This window comes from Sturnira hondurensis, unplaced genomic scaffold (genome assembly GCF_014824575.4).
Source record: "Sturnira hondurensis isolate 20B ecotype Veracruz unplaced genomic scaffold, ASM1482457v3 Scaffold0001911, whole genome shotgun sequence".
In the NCBI taxonomy this organism is placed as follows: Eukaryota; Metazoa; Chordata; class Mammalia; order Chiroptera; family Phyllostomidae; genus Sturnira; species Sturnira hondurensis.
Genome location: NW_028074542.1, coordinates 505617 through 524742, shown reverse-complemented (window position 1 = coordinate 524742; position 19126 = coordinate 505617). Strand labels below are relative to the sequence as shown.

Here is a 19126-nt window from a genome sequence, read left to right as displayed (position 1 = left end):
AGGCAGGATGTGCCTCTGCTGCTGGAGAGGGGCGCGCTCTGCCTCGGCCCCCGGAAACACCCACGGCCAACGTGTGGCTGGTCACGGAACTCAGCCGAACGCACCCCTCGTCGCCTGGCCGTCCCTGGCATGGGACAGGCCCTCCTCCCACTCCAGCCCGTCTCTGCGGCTCCCGCCCAGCCTCCCGAGGGCACTTTGGGTTCGAATCTCCGTGCCTGCGTTGGATAAAGGCGATTCCACCCTGCCCACCAGGGCCCTGTTTCTCTGGTGCATTTCTACGATGTCTCATTTTAAACTCAAACAAAAATCTTGAAGCCATTACCCAGGAAATCATCATTAAATCATTTGTTCATTTTTATTAGTGTCGCTGTAATTAAAGAGAATCATATTTCCGAAATCTTCAGCTGCACTTATCGAAACCCACCCTCCAACCAATCAATTAGTATTACAATAAACGCGCTCCCTGGTTGCCGCCGCTATTAGCATTTTGATTGAATGTCTGTTGAAAAGTGACTGGTAACAGAAGATTGTGTTCAGAAAGTAATGTTTCTTTATTCGTTACCACCCAACCTTGTCTGGTTGTCTCCAGTCTCCACTCAAAAGAGACAAGACAGTTTGCAAAAGCGGTCATTTTGGTGGCGGATTATATTTCCATGGGGTGTGTGATAAATTGGGGGCGGTGGCCCCGGCACCTGGCAGCTGCACCTGGGAGCCCTGCCGGGGTGGATCCCAGTCTCCGCTGCTGCACCCACCACCTCACCCCCCCACCCCCCCCCACTGATCTAGGACAGTAAATACCAGGTCTGCACACCGGCACTTCAGAGTAACGCCTGAGCCAGAGAAGCCAGCGGCCACTGTGACTCCTACAGATCGTCGCTGTCGTCACCCACCCCCTGTGCGTCCAGGCGCTGGGAAACCTGCTATTCTAACACAATGGGTCCTCCGTCCCCACCATCATCCCCATAAAAGCGCCAGTCAGTAGAGAGATGGGTTAACAAGCTCCATTATGGGGAGAGAATGGCTGTCTTCTCCACATCACAGGGATTAAAGACAAGAGTTCATTAAATCACTATATTAGAATTTAAATGACCTGTTAGTTCAGACAGCTCTATTTACGGCACCCCCCCCCCGCCCCCCATCACTGATGCCTTTTGTGGCTAAATGGAGATCTACAGGAACATAACACAGCTCCACAAAAAAGTTCCCATCGCAGCTCTCACTCCAGCAAGCCGGCCTCCAAAGCCTCACAACCAGAGGGGGCTCTGCTCTGTCTGACCGTCTTAAGGAGAGGGGCGGGGTACTGGGGCAGGGGGTCCAGAGTCAGGAAGGGCCCGCGTTCCTGGCCATGCATGTGGGGGTGGTTAAATGCCAGCCGTCCCTGCATCCGCCCCTCAGGTTTCAATCCGCACGCAGCAAAGGCAATGCGTGGCTTTCACCTTCACTGCAGGGTAGCATTTGCCCCCAAACCCTTTGTAATTTCATCATGGCTCCCCATGCAATGGCGAGGGGCGTGGACAAGTATCGGAGCTCCGTTAAAAGTAAGCAAAGAACGTCTTCCAGAATTCAGAGGGGGAAAGGTACTAAGTGGTTCCTTTAAAAAAATCTTTCTTGAAACTCGGCCTTCTTCTTCTCCCCCCAACTTGTTTCTCTCCTGGCCGCCAGCCACGATGTTATAATAGTGTTGGGTAGCAATTTCATTTTTAAAATGCTCTTATCAAGGATTTAAGGTGAAAGGTAAGAACAGCACAGTACATCATCATAAGGGAGTGGAGTGTGAGGCATAGTATTTTACAAATCAAAACAGTTAACAAAGGAAAAGGCAAGGACAGGGAAACAAAGTGAGTGTAAGCAGCCTCTGAAAGGGGGAGGGGAGAGGCCAAATTAGACAGAAGGAGCATCCTTCGGGTTTCCCAGCTCCCTTGGTAATGGGCCTGGTGTGCTGGCTAAGAACTGCACTAACAGCCCAATCTCCATTTTAAAATAGGACGTTTTTAGAAGGCATACACATCGTCCAACCGTTCCACACACTGGGGGCTTTCATCGAAGTCGTCTGACCTGCAGGCATGTGTTGCTAATATCACTGCTTTATTATTTATCAAATCCATTTCTTCATGGAATGACGAATAACACAGCCACAGCTGCTGTCCTCTTCCGACTCCAGCTGCTGCGCCCGCCTGCGCAGCAGCGAGACTTGCTAGGCTACCTGGGGTGCCTTACCAACCCCCCTTCTGCAAAGAACCTTATAAAAGGAGAAAAAAGAAGGATGAGCCCAGGGTGCCATTTAAGATTCGAACCACTTTGTGGAAGCTCTTATACTACCCAGGAACTGTTAATACCGCTAATGGACCGGACCAGGGGATTTTAATTAGTCCCATCCATAATAAAGGAATAGCAAACCGAAAATAAAGTAAAATAAGATACAGGTACCTACCTCCCTATTTTGATCTTTTACAATGTCTTCAATTTCAGTGTGTATTTAAAAGCCAACCAAGGGATGCAACCATTTCAAACACGAACCAAATACACACACACTCACACTCGCAGCCGTGACGCAACCCCAGAATGCCAGACAAGGCTTTTATCTCCGGAAAATAAAATCGCTAACAAGTTATTCTAACTTTTTTTCTCTATGTTCACCAATCTCTTCCGGGGCCTACCTGAAAATTCACAATAAATTAAAACATGCAATTAGGTGATTTCCCATCTGCCAAGGGATGACTCAATTGTCCATTAAACGGTCAGGTTCTAAAACTACGTACAGGGAAATTACCAGGTATGCTGATACACATTTGTTGTAAAACAAGGTTAGTGTTACAGGCAAAATACAAAGCTTCTTTTGTAAATCTTACCCATTTTTTAAAAGGTAAGCCAGCGTGAAGGAGGGAGCAAATTAAACCATAATTTTCAGACTACGTTTCCTTATTGTCACTCAGAAAAATTGCCAGGTGTTTCCAGAGAAGTTTACACATAAATATACTAGCTGAATCAGGAACTCTTTCCCGGGCAAATGAATCAACTTAATTAGAAGATGTAAGATGCCAAGCCTAGTGATTTTGGAAGCAGGGAGGAAACTGAGAGACCTCCCAGCACACACCTTTCTACCTGGCCCCAGAGAGCAATGTGCATAGCGTTTCAAATCCTGCTACAGACCCTGGCTGAACAGGGCCTCTCCCCCTGCCTTCCAGGCCCCACCAGGCCTCATGGGTCGGAGGTAGCATACAGGGCTGATTTTATTTTAAATGGAACCAATACTTTCACTTTTCCTTGCATATCAGCTGTAAAGGGCAGCTACCATGACACAAAGCCATCTGTTCCCCCTTCTTAAGGAAGTTTGCTGGGTAAACTGTTCCTTCCTTAGGTTCCAGAAAAAACAAGTGTTCTGGAACCTTCTGTCTAGAAGCAGCCCTCTCCAGAACGCACCTGTATCTCCCCCACCATCCTCCAGACAAGACAGGAGCAGGAGTGGGTCCTGGCTGGGGGGAAGCACTTGGCAAAGCGGCTGAGGTGGGGACAGTGAGCAGGACCCTCTCTGTTTTCAGTCAAATGAGAACAGAGACCAAGGCGAGCAGGGCCTACCCGTCTGCCACCCACCCCCTGTCATTCATTTGTAGTACTTGCCACGCGATGGGGACACGGATATGAACCAAATAACCCAATGACGAGCACAGTCGTTAAGAATGGGAGGGCTGTGAGGTCACAAGGAGCCAGGAGCACAGACAAGTGGTGCAGCTGACCTAGCCGGGGGTCCCGGGAGATTTCCCCGAGGAAAGGACATTGAAGTCTGGGCCTGAAAGATGAGTGGGAGTTGGCCAGGAGTGAGAGACATGCTGTTCCTTGCAGCCCAAGGAACAGCCTTGCGGGGAGGAGGCGTTGTTAAGGAAATGCCCAGGAGGTCGGTGTGGCCCCAGTGAGCACGAAGGGGTGCATTTGAAGAGGAGACAAGGGCCGGGCGTGAACAACACTCAGGCTTTGTGCTAACAGTGGTGGGTAGCCAGCACAGTATTTTTGGTAGGGGGGTAATGAGGTTCGTAGCCAGCACAAAAGAATGGTCGGTGTAATCTCCCACTCCCCACATGGACCACCAAAGGCCACGCACATGACGAAGCCACCCTCTCTTGCCTGTGCCAAGGAGGGCCCATCTCACTGCCTAGGCGCAGGCCAGCAGCTCTGCCTTGGAAGGCTTTACAGCCGGAAGGGTCCTGGGAGACCACCTGACCCAGGGGTTCCTGGCCCCGCCTGCACATTAGCTTCAGCTGGAGGAACATCAGCACTGTCCAGAGCCAGGCCTCCACCCCCAGCCTCATTTAATTGATCTGGGGAGGGCCCCGGGCGTGAGGTGTTCTCAAAACTCCCCAGGTGACTCTACCATATGACTAGGGTTGAAAACCGCTGCGGCTGTCCAGACGGCTGCCTTGACAACATCTTTCATCTCATGGGCGTCTAACTGTGGGCTGTGGGATGACGTATGTCACCCAGACCTTCCCAGCCACCTTCCCTGAGCGAGGAAACCCAAACTAGCCACAGGAGGTAAGCAGATCTTAGGGTAGTGTGGGAAGTCTAAATTCCAACTAAAGGAATATAGGGGAAGAGGTGAACTTTGAGGAAGTTCTCTTTCCTGCTTTACCGGGCAGCCACAACGGCGTTCAACACCTTTACATCCTCCTGCTAAAGGGACACTTGTGATGGGCTCGCAGGGCCCCCGACACACCTGCTCGGTGAACACACAGCAGCTGGGTGTGAGACAGGAGCAGCCTGGGGCTGGCGAGGGACGTGCAAACCAGGGGCCACGGTTGCTTCTGAGTCTATTCTGGGCGGAGAGCGGATGATGTCACCTCCAGCGGCAGTGGCAAGCGGAGTCATGAATCATCCCCGAACGGGCCCAGCCTCGAGATAATAAATCGGATGTCAGCTTTGCGTACTTTGCAGATCTGGTGCAGAGGCGCCAGCTTTGCCTAGGGAGCTGGAACGTAGGCACCGACGCTGGAAACAGCCAGAGAGGAGGAGGCACTTTCAATTATCTGCTGCTATCAAGATGGGGAGGCGAGTGGAGGAAGAAACTTCAGACTCGCAGGGAGTGCTCAAAGGCGCAGGGCTTTGATCACTGTGACATCGTGCCAGTTTTTCTTGTGTGTGTGCCACCGGGTGTGCCGACCGGACCTGGGGGTCTCCAACTATTAATTACTGCCGCGCCCACTGGCGCTGACGACCAGAGACTGGCAGGTGTTACCACACTGACCCTCAACTGCATTAATTTAGCTCAGAAACTTGGTCTAGGATTGAATTGGCAAACGCTCCTGCCTGGAAGGGCTTCTGGGACAAAAGAAATCAAGGAGTCTGTTAGGCAGATGCAGTGTGGCTTCCCTGCGCTTTCTTTCTTTTTTTTTTCCCTGGGTGGGAGTCGGGGAAGGAACATGAGGATGGCAAAGTTTGTGTTGTCATACACATGAGCTCTCCTGACTTCCTTCTCTTGCCTTTTCTTCTTCTTTTTTGGCCTTATTTTTGGTTCCTGAAACAACCAAGTTGAAGGAACCAACGAGAAATACTGATTACGGTTCGCATTCTTGGAGCTGGGAGTTCGGACAACGCCTCGGTGTACTGGCTGTTCCTTGGCTTTTGAAGAAATGACCGAGCTCTGGAAGCTACCGGGGTGGCCAAAAAGTCGGTTTAAGTTTTTTTCCCCCCCATAAAATAAAAGACACATTCTTCATTTTCACCAATAACTTTACTGATTTGGATATTGAGTATGTTGGCTCTCTCTCATGTGGTGTAACACTGATTGTTCTCAATGTCTCGACTTGATCGCTATCAGCTTCACCTGGTCTACCCAGCTGTGGAGCACTGTCCAGCGAGAAATCTCCACCACGAAACTTCACAAACCACTTTAGGCATGTTCAATCAGTCACAGCACCTTCTCCACACAGATCTCTTTTTGCGTTTCAGTGCATTTTTACCTTAACTTGAAATAATAAAGCATGATACGCTGAAAATGTTGCAAATTTTCTTCCATTGTCAGTATTAAAATGGCTACACAAAACCCCACTAATTTTATATATTTTTAAATGCACGTTGATAAGACAGCTGTCACAATACAACCTAACCTAATTGTTTCAAATGAAGTTAAAGACAACAAAATGTTACTAGAGCCATCTTATGGAAAAAAACCAGACAAACTTTCTGGCCAATCCAATACTAAATTAAAATGTAAACCTGAGAATTCTCCACGTGTCTCTGGACCGAAAAGTATTTTTAACATCCTATGGTCAATAAATCAGACTTGGTCAAAGCTCGAACCATGTCAGGATTTGGGGACCGTGTTCTCAGCTGGGAGAAAGGTCTTTTCTTGACTTTCTCTTGCACCTGGTTTTGCTGAGGGAGCGGCTGTGACGTGGGCAGGAACGTGCAGGGAGAAAAAGGCTCTGCAGGCCGGTGGGGAGCCTGGGGGGGGGGGGACGTCCAATAGACAGCACTGCGTAGACCCCCGTGGCTGCTGTGACATACCACAGACTGGAGGGGNACGTGTCTCTGGACCGAAAAGTATTTTTAACATCCTATGGTCAATAAATCAGACTTGGTCAAAGCTCGAACCATGTCAGGATTTGGGGACCGTGTTCTCAGCTGGGAGAAAGGTCTTCTCTCGACTTTCTCTTGCACCTGGTTTTGCTGAGGGAGCGGCTGTGACGTGGGCAGGAACGTGCAGGGAGGAAAAGGCTCTGCAGGCCGGTGGGGAGCCTGGGCGGGGGACGCGTCCAACAGACAGCGCTGCGTAGCCCCCCGTGGCTGCTGTGACATACCACAGACTGGAGGGGTTAAAACAACAGAAGCTTGTTCTCCCACAGCCCCAGAAGTCTGAGGCCAAGGTGCTGGCAGGCCCGCGTTCTCTCGAACGTTCTAGGAGAAAACCCGCCCGTCCCCTTCTCTCAGCTGTGGGTCCTGTGGGCCACTCTCAGCCTGTGCCTGCATCACTCCGACCTCTGCCCCCACGGTCGCGCAGCGTTCTCCCTGCCTGTCTCTCTTCACACGTCCTCCCTCTTCTTAGAAAGATGCCAGTCACACTGGGTTAATTTACTCCATCTTCATCTTCACTTCATCACATTCGCAAAGAACCTACTTCCAAATAAGGCCCCATTCAGAGAGACCAGAGGTTGGGACTTGAAGGTATCTTTCGGGGGGAACAGAATTCACCCACAAATTCTCTCCCACCTGGGGAACCTGACAGCGTCTGCCAGCAGCTGTCTGGAGCACTGACATTTTCCCCGATGAGCGGGCCTCAGCCTCCATTCCCCAAACGACAGGAACAGTATTCTTAGTAGGAGTGACGCAACAGTGGTTATTATGATAATAATGAAGCTAAATTTACAGAGTCTCCTAAGCATCAGATGCTTCCCACAGATTATTTCATTTAAATAATAATTATTTCACAGTCCATGTGTTAATAACATTAGCTCCATTTAACAGATGAGAAAACTGAGGTTGAGAGAAGTTTAGTAACTTGCCCAAGGTCACACAGCTCCTTAGTAGTAGCTCTAAAATTTGAACCTGGCAGTGTAAGCTCTCACCTGTCTGTCACGCAGCCCACACACCTCACAAGCTTCACTAACTGGGGTTCTTAGCTTGACTGTTAAGCTGAGAGCAACAGGACACACTTGCCACATCGTGTAAGGTCCCCATGTGATTACTAATTCAACCCGGGTTAGGAAAATGCTTTTAACTTTTTCTTATTAAATTAAAAAGCACTTTGAACTCCTAGAAGGAAGGGTCTCCCCATTATGACCTTTCTCCCCTCTGGTCTCAAATAAACTCAAGCAAACTGGTTTCTTTTCAGACCCGGGGCAGTCTGTCCATTAACAGCACACTGTCTGGGAGGAGCAGAAACTACTAAGAAAATCTTCATCTATCTCCCTGACTCTCTGTTGATGGAAATAAAAGGCAGAGGCAACTCAGAGGCACAGGTTTCTCGGCTGCTTACGATCATGTCTCATTTTGGAACCCCTCAGTCCCTCTTCTGGTTGGGACAGAAACACTCAACCTCATTCAACAAAGTCAGAGACACTGTGTGTCGTCCAGACGCCATAGTCACAACCGAGTTTAAAAATATTCAGGAACAGCGTCAGAAACAAGGCAGAAATGACAATAGTCACTGTTGGGGATGGGATGACATTTAAAAAAAAATCCTCATGTTGTTGTATCGCTACATTTCTAATTCAAATAGGGGTGGATTTTAAAAGCCTACAATGAGAAAGTAAATGTTTGAATAGGTAATACGTGCACATGGTACAAAAATTCAAAAGGTAAATGAGTATATGATAAAAAGTTATCCTGCCTCTTTTCACCTCTGGTCACTTCATCCTCTTCCCCAGACACAAACACTGCTTTTTTATTTACGTGTGTTTGCAATTTACGAGGCTGTGTGCATGTGCATAGAACATGTTCGAGCTCTTAGCATGGCCAGTGACTGTTACACTGAATTACTGACGTCAGCCACAGGCCAACCCAATGTCGTCCGTCCTATTTATAGAGGAGAAATCCGCGTCACAGACAGGTAAAGTAACCGGCCAAGGTCACACAGCTGTGGAGTCACAGCCTTAGACTCAGACAGCGGCTCTCTGCTCCGGAGCGTGTCCTCTGGACTACTGTGCCGTGTAACTTGCTGTTACCAGTTTTGTGGGCATCCTTTCAGAAATATCCTATGCACGTGCAAACATGTATTTTTGTGTTTGAGGAGAGGGGAACATTTCTAAAGACTAGAGTGTTAAAAATTCAAGCACAGATTTTAGCTTGCTGGAAGAGGTTAAAACCCACGGTCTCCTTTAAGGGGGAGAAGAAAGAATTAGGACTATTGGGCTCTGACTCCTCCCTGTGGGCGCTTTCCAAGCGGATTCACTTAACTCTTACAGAGCAGGAGTGATACCTCCCCAGTGAGCCAACGGGGCTCCCAGAGAAAGCTGGGATTTGAAACCAAGTATGGCCCTCACTAAAACTTATACTCTCTCCAGAACCTCGAGCTGATACAGCTTCAGGTGGGCTGGTGCCTGGCCTCCAATCCACAAGGCTCAAAGTGGAAGCTCAAGTCCAGAGGCACACAGGAACCTGGGCTTCTTGGGGAGCCTCCTGTCCCGGCAGGGGGCAGCCGCCCCTGGCTTTTGGGTCCCCGGACCACCCCACTTATGGCCCCACGCAGCGCCGAGATGCCAAGAAAGGGGGTGCTTTTAATCAAGTCACCAAGCTAAAGGCTCCTTTCTCTTCAGGTCTCCCCAGTCTTCCCGCAGAGACCTTAAAACCTGTCCTCAAGTCAGAGCCTGGGCCTCTATGGGAACGGGGCCGAACAAAAGCCTCACTGTCCCTCTCTACAAAAAATTGTTTCTGGGTCGCTGAAGTTGCTGACCCTGGGCTCGCTCCCTTTCTCCTCTGGTGGGCCACAGCCAGGAGGGAGGCGGGAGGACCCATCAGCTTGGCACCCTTTTGATGCCAGGACTTCTATTCCACAGGAAAGAAGTTTAAGATTTATACTCGTGCTAAAGAAAACGCACAGCCTCCGGGGTGCCAAGCCCCCCCGGCTTCATCTGCCCCTCTGGCATGGGCATCCGTCCCCAGCCTTGCTGCTAGCGAGTTAAGGGTTTTGTATTCCCATCTACAGAGCAAAGCAGGAGAACAGAAACCAAGCTACTGTGTTGATTAATATCTCAAGAGACAGACCCGGAATGGGTGCTTCCGGAGTTTAGTTAGCTCAGGGGGAAAAAAAATGAAAGTGTGTCCTAGCTTTCCTGTCAGAAATAAAATTAAGGTCTCTGACCAGTGTTGCCAGGGCTGGGTCGTCCACAGGAATCTCGAATGGCCTCCTCTACATATTTTCAAATTCACATTCCCCTCCAACCCTGCCCCTTTAATTGGTTATTTGCGAGGTCATGTTTGCACCGATTTCTTGGGAAGGCTAATGGGGTTTGTTTAACGACTAAATAAAATGTGCAGATAGCTCTGGGGGCTAGTCTCCGAAAGGCAGCTCAGGGTGGGGGCTGTGGCTCTTTACCTCCTCTCCTCCCACACCCTCCATGGCTACCAGTGCCGTGTAGGCTCTGGAGGAGGTCCTGAGAGGGGTCAGATGACAGGCCAGGCCTTAAGGGGCATGTGCTGGGGGCCGGGGGCGGGGGCAAGGTTGCATGGCCTCTGGGCAAGTCCTGCATGTGTACACCCCTCATAATGTGCTCACAAGCACACCCACCCCACTTATATGGCCCTGCCTTTAGCATGAGCCCAGACAGAAGCACAGAACCTTGGGCTCTGGGAACCTAGTGGAGGGGTGAGAGGCTGATGTCTATGGCACTGCAGGACTGTCAGTTCTTCCTCATTCTGACTCAAGTGTGCCCAGCTTCAAGCCTGCACATAACTGCTCTCCAACAGAACCTCTCCAAGGGCCCCAAGGCAGCGATTTGCGCCCACGTCACTGCCAGCCCTCTCCCCCCTGTCTCTTTTGGCTGGGTGGACTGGAGGACTCAGTGGTATTGGTTCCTACCCTGCTCTGAGCCTGCCCTGGAGACCCAGTTCACCAGCCTCTTTCTTAAACAGCTACCCCACACTGACAATGGCCCACTCTGCGAGTAGGGTTACCACCTGACTCGATCTAGACCTCACTGCATTAAAGAGCCCAATGGCCTTTTGATGGCCACACAACACGGTGAACTGAATGGAAAGCTCTGTACGGCCAAGATGCTTAGTCCGTGTTAGTAGTCTGTGACAGACCAGACCAGCAGCCTCTTGTCAATGGGCTTCCAATTCAAGGGCCAAACTGGGATCAGGACCAATAGTGATCAGCTACTGGTTTACAGGTTTCCAACAAACCCCTTCCTTGACCTGCATCCCAGACTTGGGGTGGAGGGCGATGGGTGCCTACCACCACCTGCAACCCACACAGGGGCGAGCAGGCCGACCTGAGAGGAGGGGACAATACAAAGGGCACCGGCAGTCCAAGGCAGGCAGGCCTGGCTCCAGACCCCGGCTGCAGGCTCCAGAATTCGGCAGGATGCCCTCACGTCACATCCGCACCAGGGTCATCACCAGCTAGGACTGTGCAGACCCTTATCCTGCTTACCCACCCACCCGACAACCCAGGACCCACTCAGAGGGGACCCACCCCCTTTGTCAAACCCACTTCTTCCTCCACGCAAAGTCACACGTACAGGTTGTGGAGTCCCAACCCTCTCCCTAGGTAAACAGCCAGAGTGCTGGGGTCACGTCAGGAAAAGCGCAAAGACACTGTCTTTGACACCCCACACCTGCACATGAAGCCATGCTGTTTTATTTTTAACGCCTTTGCGAAGTCGTCTTCACGTGCCGCCTCTCCCACCATGGGGAATAGGCACGGATACACATAAACAGCTGCCATGTGACTTCACTTAGGTACATGCACACATAAACGACTGCATGTGACTTCATCATTTCGGTACATGCACACAGAAACAACTGCATATGACTTCATCACTTAGGTACACGCACACATAAATGACTGCTGTGTAACTTCATCACTGCGGCACATGTAAGAGAAGCATGGGCTTCAGAGGTCCATTCCAACAGTGAGTGGCTGGCAGGTCGTCAGGACACTAAGGGCTCTCTTTCCCTCTAATTTAGAGAAGCATTATCTTCTATCACAGTTTCGGCTCCATCTTACTGGCACCGTTCTAATAAATAAACTGGTTCCACAAATTATGGAGGCCTGAAACTCTGGCCAGCTGGTTTTCGGGGCAGAGAGGTTGTAGGAAGTTCACGGGAGAAGCCAAGCTCAGGCCCACCGGCCCCCGTGCGGTGGAGGCTGCAGGTGGCTCTTCCCTCTGGCCACGTGGGTCCGCCCAGGGCATTGCCAGCCACCCCGGGAAGGACTGCCTGCACTTCGCAGAACCACTCTGGGGCTGAGGTCAGTACAGCGAGGGGCCCTGCTGGGGGGCCGGGGACTGTGCTGCCGTTCCTCTCCAAAGCCATTAGCATGGCACTTAATAAGCGACTGCAAACAGTTGGGAGAAGAGTCATCCATCACACTGATCTTTATTCTTCTCTCACTGTATCCTGTTCCTTTGCCTCTGGAGCAAACAGGCCTGCTGCGTAATGGAAGCCGCAGGGAGTGAGAGACTCTGAGTCTCCTCTGTACTCTGCCAGACACCACTCCCTCTCCAGCTGACCCTCACCAGGCCCCGATAAGCTTCAAAGACACCACGCTCATTTTCCATTGGGCCCCAGCCACCCAGGTCTCCCCTGATGGGCCAGACGTGGAGGGACCCAGCAGTGCAGGATCCATGGACCTTGAGCCCTGAGGTCAAGGGGAGGGACAGCTGAGGCTCCCTTCCTCCACAAGGAGGTGAGTGTGGGGTGTATTTCAGCAACCAGCTTCCCCGCATTCCATTTTCTCAAACAGGGCTGATGTGGGGAGAGAGGGGAGAGAAAGCAGGACCACGTGGCTCCCTCCCTCCGGCGCTCAGCCTCTGCCAACTGAACAGCCAAGAGCAAATTAGAAAGGATAGCACCTCGTGGCTTCTTCCCTCCCAGCTCCCCCCTGCCCAGCCCTGCTCTGGGATCAGCACCTAATGCTGAATTCAGGATCTTATCTGAGTTTTGCAAGGTCACAGCACAAACTTCTCCCCGATGGTTAAGTCCTTTGGTGATCAGCCCAAGTTTTATTTTTTGGGCCACCTCTAATGACTTAGAGAGCAAACGAAATGACTGAGAAAACTAGAAAGCCACTGCTCTCCGTCCCCTTGGGAACAAATAATCTCGTGGCAAGGCCAGAAAATGAAGCGATAGGCGGGACCAAGGAAGGCCCCGACTTCCTCCAGTAACTCAGCTCCTGCCTGGCTATGAGAACCTGCTATGCAGGACTCCAAAACTCCATGTGCCCCGGTTTCTCCATCTGGAAATGGAGGCACACTGTAGCCTGCCAAGAAGGGTAGGTGTGCAAAGGGACTAATAAGGGGGAGGTGCTTAAGCCCTAAAATCAGCAACTCCACTGCCTCAAAGAGCTGCCCAGCATGGTGTTCGCTAGGAGCAGGGGCGCTGGGCCAATCAGGCTGGGCTTACGTCTGCGCAGAGTGGGGCTCGGAGCAGCTGGGTCCCCTATGACCTCCTGTCATAAAGATCCGGCACTGGGTGCCGGCACTGTGCTAACCACTTGCTATGGAAGAGCTCAGGCAGCACTGATGCTGCAGTTACCGTGGAACAACCACCGCCCTGGTGTGTGCTGCGATGGGACACCCAGGTGCCCCCTTCAGGATCCGCTGGGACTGCTGCCGAGGATGGCCCCAGCAGTCTGGCCCCGCCAGGATTTCCTCGGCATAAGCCCAGGGTCACAGCGGCAACCCCGGGTGGTCTGTGTCCAGTGACTGCTCACCAGACAGGAATAAAGGCCGGTCCTCTCCCCCAAACTGGGGGCGGCCCCGACTCCAGAATTTTGCAGGGCAACACAGGTGGCCTTTGCCCTCTGCCTGATCACTCCTCCTCAGGGACACTCCCACATGCTATTCCTCATTGAGGGGACCCAGCCCACCTGTTCACCTCCTCCCCCTAGTTAAGAAAACAAACACAGAAAAAGGCATTAATCTCGGACACTCTCTCAGACCCTGGGGCTCACCGACCCCGGTCCCCGTGCTTTCCAGGACAGGGGCCTGAGGTGTTCAGAGAGGTCAGGGGAAGTACCCCCACTAGACATCGAGGGGCAGCGGGAGCTCCAAGGGTGTCCCTCTGAGGAGGAAGATGGGAAGAGCCTACAGTTCTGGGTGAGTCAACTGCTGATCGACTTCCTGCTTGCAGGTCAGAGGCCACACACCCTGGAGGGCTCACCGTCTCCTGTCCCCTGAATCCCTCCCCTTGGTGCCGGCAAGGCCAAGTACAGATGTAGTGTGGGAAGAGACACAAGCCAGGGCTTCTGGGAACAGGAGCAAACTGCTGTGCAGATGTAACTGAGTGCCACCCTTGTCCCTGAAGGACAACAGGGAACAGAGGCAGGAAGCGGCCACTGTGGGGTAAGGAGTGCGAGGAAATTCTGCCCTGACATCTGTCTCATGATGGCAAGTGTGGCCTGCGTGGGAACCCTGAGCCTGGCCGATTGGACCCTCACAAGGCCAGGCCCAGTCCCGGGTAGTTCTCTCCGCACGGCAGCTGTCATGGCTCCGGGGGCACACAGGTGGTTTTCAAATGCCTGGGGTTAAGGACCAGGCAAGGCCCCGGGCTGGGCAGTGGGCCCGGGTGAGAAGTTTGATGAGCACTGAGCAAGGGCTGTGGCGACAAGGAGAGGTTAGTGGTCAGGGCTCCTGCAGAAGCCAGCCCGAGGCAGCGCCAGCCCGAGAGGTGTCCTCAGCTTCTGCTGCTGCAGCGTTTTCCTCTTGATAAGATCATGGAAAACAGGAAGCTGAGGAGGTGAGGGAAGGATGGGGCAAGGTGGCTGTGAGAGGATTTTATTTTCTTGGGCTTATCACCTGATTCCAAATGCACATTCTGTCAGGCCAGGGATGTGGGGCCCACTTGCTCCACATATGTGATTTGTGCTTCTGTTGTGATATGTTCTTTTGTAATAAAAATTCTTCCCTCCCCTAACTGCTCCGAGTCACTGAAGTATCACCCCAGTGCTAGCACCCAGTTCAAAGAGAAATTCCTCCTCAGCTGGGGAGAGGGGCTGGGAAAGGTGCACGGGCCAAAGCTCCCACTGGCACAGAGGCTCTGGGGAGCGGGTTTCTGCACAGGAGGGAAGGGAGGCAGCACGTGAGGTTCTCCCTGTTCAAACATCTAGACACACCTCCCCTCCCGCCCCTCTTCTCCTGCCGCAGCAACACCAGGCTGGGCCCCGGTCGGCAGCACCCACTTGGGCCACTTCGTGGGTGGGCAGCCTGTGCAGTCAGAAGGGCTCTGCTTTGGGTTGAATGCTCTGCTGTCATCTTGAAATTCTTAGCAACTGCTGAATAAAACACCCTACCTGTCATCTCGTTCTGGCTCCATAAATCATGTAAGGGGTCTTGCATCTACCACAGGAATTTGAAACTCCGCAGGGCAGAAGGAGGCCAGGGCAGGCCCTGCTTGGCTGAGGCAGGACCATGCATGAACTTCGGCCTCTGCCCACGTACCCGCCTGCACATGCCCACCAGACGTCCTGGCTGGGGGAGGGTGAGCGAGGATGACCCTGCAGCCGCTCTGAGTGCTGGGCGGTTGGCACAGACCTCACAATAGGAAACGCTCCCCCCACCCAGTCACAGAGGGACTGTCTCCCCATCTCTGCACCCAGCGCCTCTGGAAAAAGGGAATAGGCTCCACCCACAGCAGGAGGCAACTGGGTTAGAAATAAGGGAGAACTTTTCCTGGCACCAGGGAGCCTGATGTCCTGAGTGTGAATCCACCTCTGTTGGTTACTAGACACTGAGAGTCAGTGACCCTCTCGGGTCCCTTAGGTGACCAACCTCTTTCCCTGCAGAGCTGCAAGGGTTAAATGAGGTTAGTTATCACCTCCTCCAGCCCAGGGCCTGACATAGAGCAGGAGATTAAAAACACCTTTGCATTCACTGATATTCACAAGACAATGGTAACAATGCTGCCCAGAGGCGCTCATAAAGCTTCCAGGATTACACATTCTCACAACTAGTGCCCTGCTCAGGGGGGCCTTGCCCGCCCTGAAAACCAACCCACAGCAACATTCTTAACAAACCCACCCCCTCATGCAGACATCGGGGAAGGAGCAGAGTTTGAAATCGGTGGTCCTAGGTTTGAGTGCCGGCTCTGAACTTGGGGGTGGCAGTTACCCCTCTGAGCTTGGGTGATCTCATTGACAAAATGGAGATGATGATGTAATGAGAAAAACTAACATTTACATACAGCTGATGATAAACAACCCTATAGGAAGTACTGGGTTGGCCAAAAAGGTCATCTGGTTTTTTCCCATAAGATGGCTGTAGTAGTGCTTAGTTGTCTTCAACTTCATTCAAAACAATTTTGTTAGATTGTATTGTGACAGCTGTCATATCAGCATGTGTTAAAAAAAAGAAAAACTTACCAAAATTGGTGAATTTTTGTGCAGCTACTTTAGCATTGAAGATGGAAGAAAATATGCAACATTTTTGGCATATTGGGCTTTATTATTTCAAGAAAGTGTATTATTATGCTTTATTATTTTAAAAATAAAGCTGAAACGCAGAAAAAGATTTGGTTGCCATACTCAAAATATCCAAATCAATTAAGTTCTTGGTGAAAATGAAAAATGTGTCCTTTATTGTATGGGAAAAACTAAACAGACTTTTTGGCCAACCCAATGATAACATCGCCCCCATTTTACAGATGAATAAACTGAGGCCTGAAGAAGTTAAGTAACTTTCCCAAAGTTACGACCACCCTCCTGAGGCTGCTGTGATGATGTGATGAGACAGTGACACGGAAGCCATGAACGACAGGTGCCATGTGGGCGATGATTCAGGAAAAGTGAGTCGCTCACCACTGTCCCTCTCTGGGCTCTTACTCCTGTGCCACGCAGTGGCTCTATGCCCGTAAGCTCTTTTCTTCCCTCCTCACCTCCCCTTCCTCCTCACCCTCCAGCCCCTCCCAGCCATTCTCAACAAGTACACCATTGACACCCAGTCTTCTGCCCAATCTTCCACTGTCCCTTTTGAGGACACTGTAAACGATGTATGAGGAGCAGACTACCAGCTACACTCAGGACACTCCCACCTCCTCCCACCCCCGCAGCGTGATTCCCACCCCTTTCAGTCAGCTTGCCGGCTCTGAACAGGAGACAGACAGTCAGCGCTGGGTAACTGCTTCTAATCACAGGTGACAGAAAGAATGTAAACAACGCAAGAAACATCTAAATGCAATCCAAGTGGCAAGGAAGCACTGCTCACTAAGGCATGTCTCCGGAACACTGCTTCCTGTCACGCGCTGGCTTTGGAAGCCCTGCTCATTAATGCCCCCGCTCATTAATGTCCATTAATAAGAACCCCGGAAACCAGGAGCTTCCGGGGAATAGGCACCTTTGACCCTACTTCCTCTGGGGCAGATTTTCTAGGACAATTTTCTGTTTAAAGCAGTCATTTTAACATGTTCTTTGGGGGAGAGGTGGGGAGGCCAGGAAAAGGGAGGTTAGAGACCCCTTTGAGAATCTGTTCACAGCTAGGGATGCTCTCCCAAGAAAAGCGTGAACATAAAACATTGGATGGGTGTCATTTCAAGGGTTCACAGACCCCAAGCTGAGACTCATTTTCTAAAATATGGATGGGACAGTAGACCACAGAGCAAATGCAAGAGCAGATGCACTGGAAACATTCCAGAGGCACAAAAGGGCATTTCCTCGTCTGTGATGGCTTCATATGTTGTGTAAACCTACAAGCCTTTTCTTTCCCTTTTGGCTCCTTAGATTGACAGTGTGCTCCTAAACCACGTCCTCCAATGCAAATTGGAAACTCAATTGAGTAACTGCTGTGAATAATTTCCACTTGGATCACTTAATGCCGAGGTCTAGCAAGGACTAAGCAAGCCGGGATCAGAAAGGTATGTCTGAACTATTTTGGGTGTGGCTGTATAGTTCTGTGACAGTTCCCAAGCCAAGAGGAAATGGTTTTTTGAACTGTTCCGTAACTGGATTCTTCATGCTATTGTGGCTCGCCATTAAAACAGAGTTTCAACAGAGGCTCAGCCGCCCCTGCTTGACTTTGGGATATTCACTGCACCCTTCGCCTGTGGGACTGGAGTGAGAAGACGCAGAGGGGCGACCTTTGTAAACTGGGGGTCTCACCTCTGTGCCTGTTGGTGGTCTTATCAAACATCAGCATTGCATCCTCCACCTGCAAAACAAACACAAAAGAGAGGCTGTTTTAGGAATTTTAACAAAGCACACAAAAAAGTCTATAGGGGAGGGGTCCACTATGAAAGCCACAGTTGCTCACTAAACACTGTTTGGAAATACAAAAACTTGGGGGAAAATCACTTGTCTTTTGTTTTTTTTTTTTCATCAAGCACAACCACAGTTAATATCTGGTGTATTTATTTCCCTCTAGTTTTTGCTTAAAAAAATGATCCGTTATAATATAGTTTCAATCCCATTGCATACGGAATTTTCCCTTGTTCTTTTTTGCATATAACACTACAATACTGCAAACAAGTCTCAGATCACTACATTGTGTTTTTTCCCATTTTTCTGTATTATGGTAAAATACACATAAAAATTGCCATCTCAACCATTTTTAAGGGCACAGTTCAGTTAAATGCATCCACACTGTTGCACAGCCACCCCCAGCGTCTGTCCCGTCTTCCTTCAGAGCCCTTCATCTCGCCAGACGGAAGCTCCACACCTGTTAAAGAACAAGCCCCCTCCCCTTCGTCCCCTCGGCCGCTGCAGCTGCCTTCCTGCTTTCCGTGGCGTAGCCGTGGCTGCTCCAAGAATTGTACCTCATGAAGTGGAAGCACATGGCATTTGTCTTTCTGTGCCAGGCCTACTTCACTCTGCATGACGTCCTCACGGTTCACCCACATCCCACTGTAGGTATACACCACATTTTGCTTATTATCTGCCCACTGATGAACACTGGGTTTTGGCCACGGTGAATAAGGCTGCTGTGAGCACGGGTGTACAAATAGCTCTTCCAGTCTCTGCTTTCAACTCTTTTGTGTATATCCCCGGAGATGAAGTTCCTAGGTGAGATGGTGATTCTATTTTTTTTAAAGTTTTTGTGAGGCCCCGCCATTCTGTTTCCACAGCAGCCGCTCCCTGTACGTTTCCACAGACAGTGCGCAAGGGTTCCAATTCTCCACGTCCTGGCCAGCACTTCTTTTTTAATGGTAGTCATCTAATGGGGCGAAGTATTGTGAATGTTATCTCTACTGCTATGTGCTATTTTATGGGCCGAGAAACTGTAGCTTACTTGATTATCCTTCTGATGAATATTTAAATTGATTCCAGTTATAAACAATGGAACTTCAACCTCTTGATTGTTATGGGCTGAATTGTGCCCCCCCCATTCATATGTCAAAGTCCTAACCCCCCACCCCCCACCCCCCACCTCAGAATGTGACGATATTTGAAGACAGGGTCTTTAAAGAGGTAATTAGTTTAAAATGAGGTAAATTAGGGTGAGCTCAGATCCAGTACAACAGGTGTCCTTTTAAGAAGAACACCCTG

At 50.7% G+C, this 19126-nt stretch overlaps 1 protein-coding gene across 6 annotated transcripts in view; it reads right to left on the bottom strand.

Moving 5' to 3' along the window:
• MSI2 (musashi RNA binding protein 2) overlaps positions 1–19126 on the bottom strand; it is a 371758-nt gene that overhangs the window by 115426 nt on the left and 237206 nt on the right. For all 6 annotated transcript variants that reach the window (XM_037037490.1, XM_037037486.1, XM_037037482.1 and 3 more), the window contains exon 7: positions 17744–17792. In XM_037037490.1, the coding sequence (XP_036893385.1) occupies positions 17744–17792 (49 nt within the window). The remainder of the gene's footprint in view (positions 1–17743; positions 17793–19126) is intronic.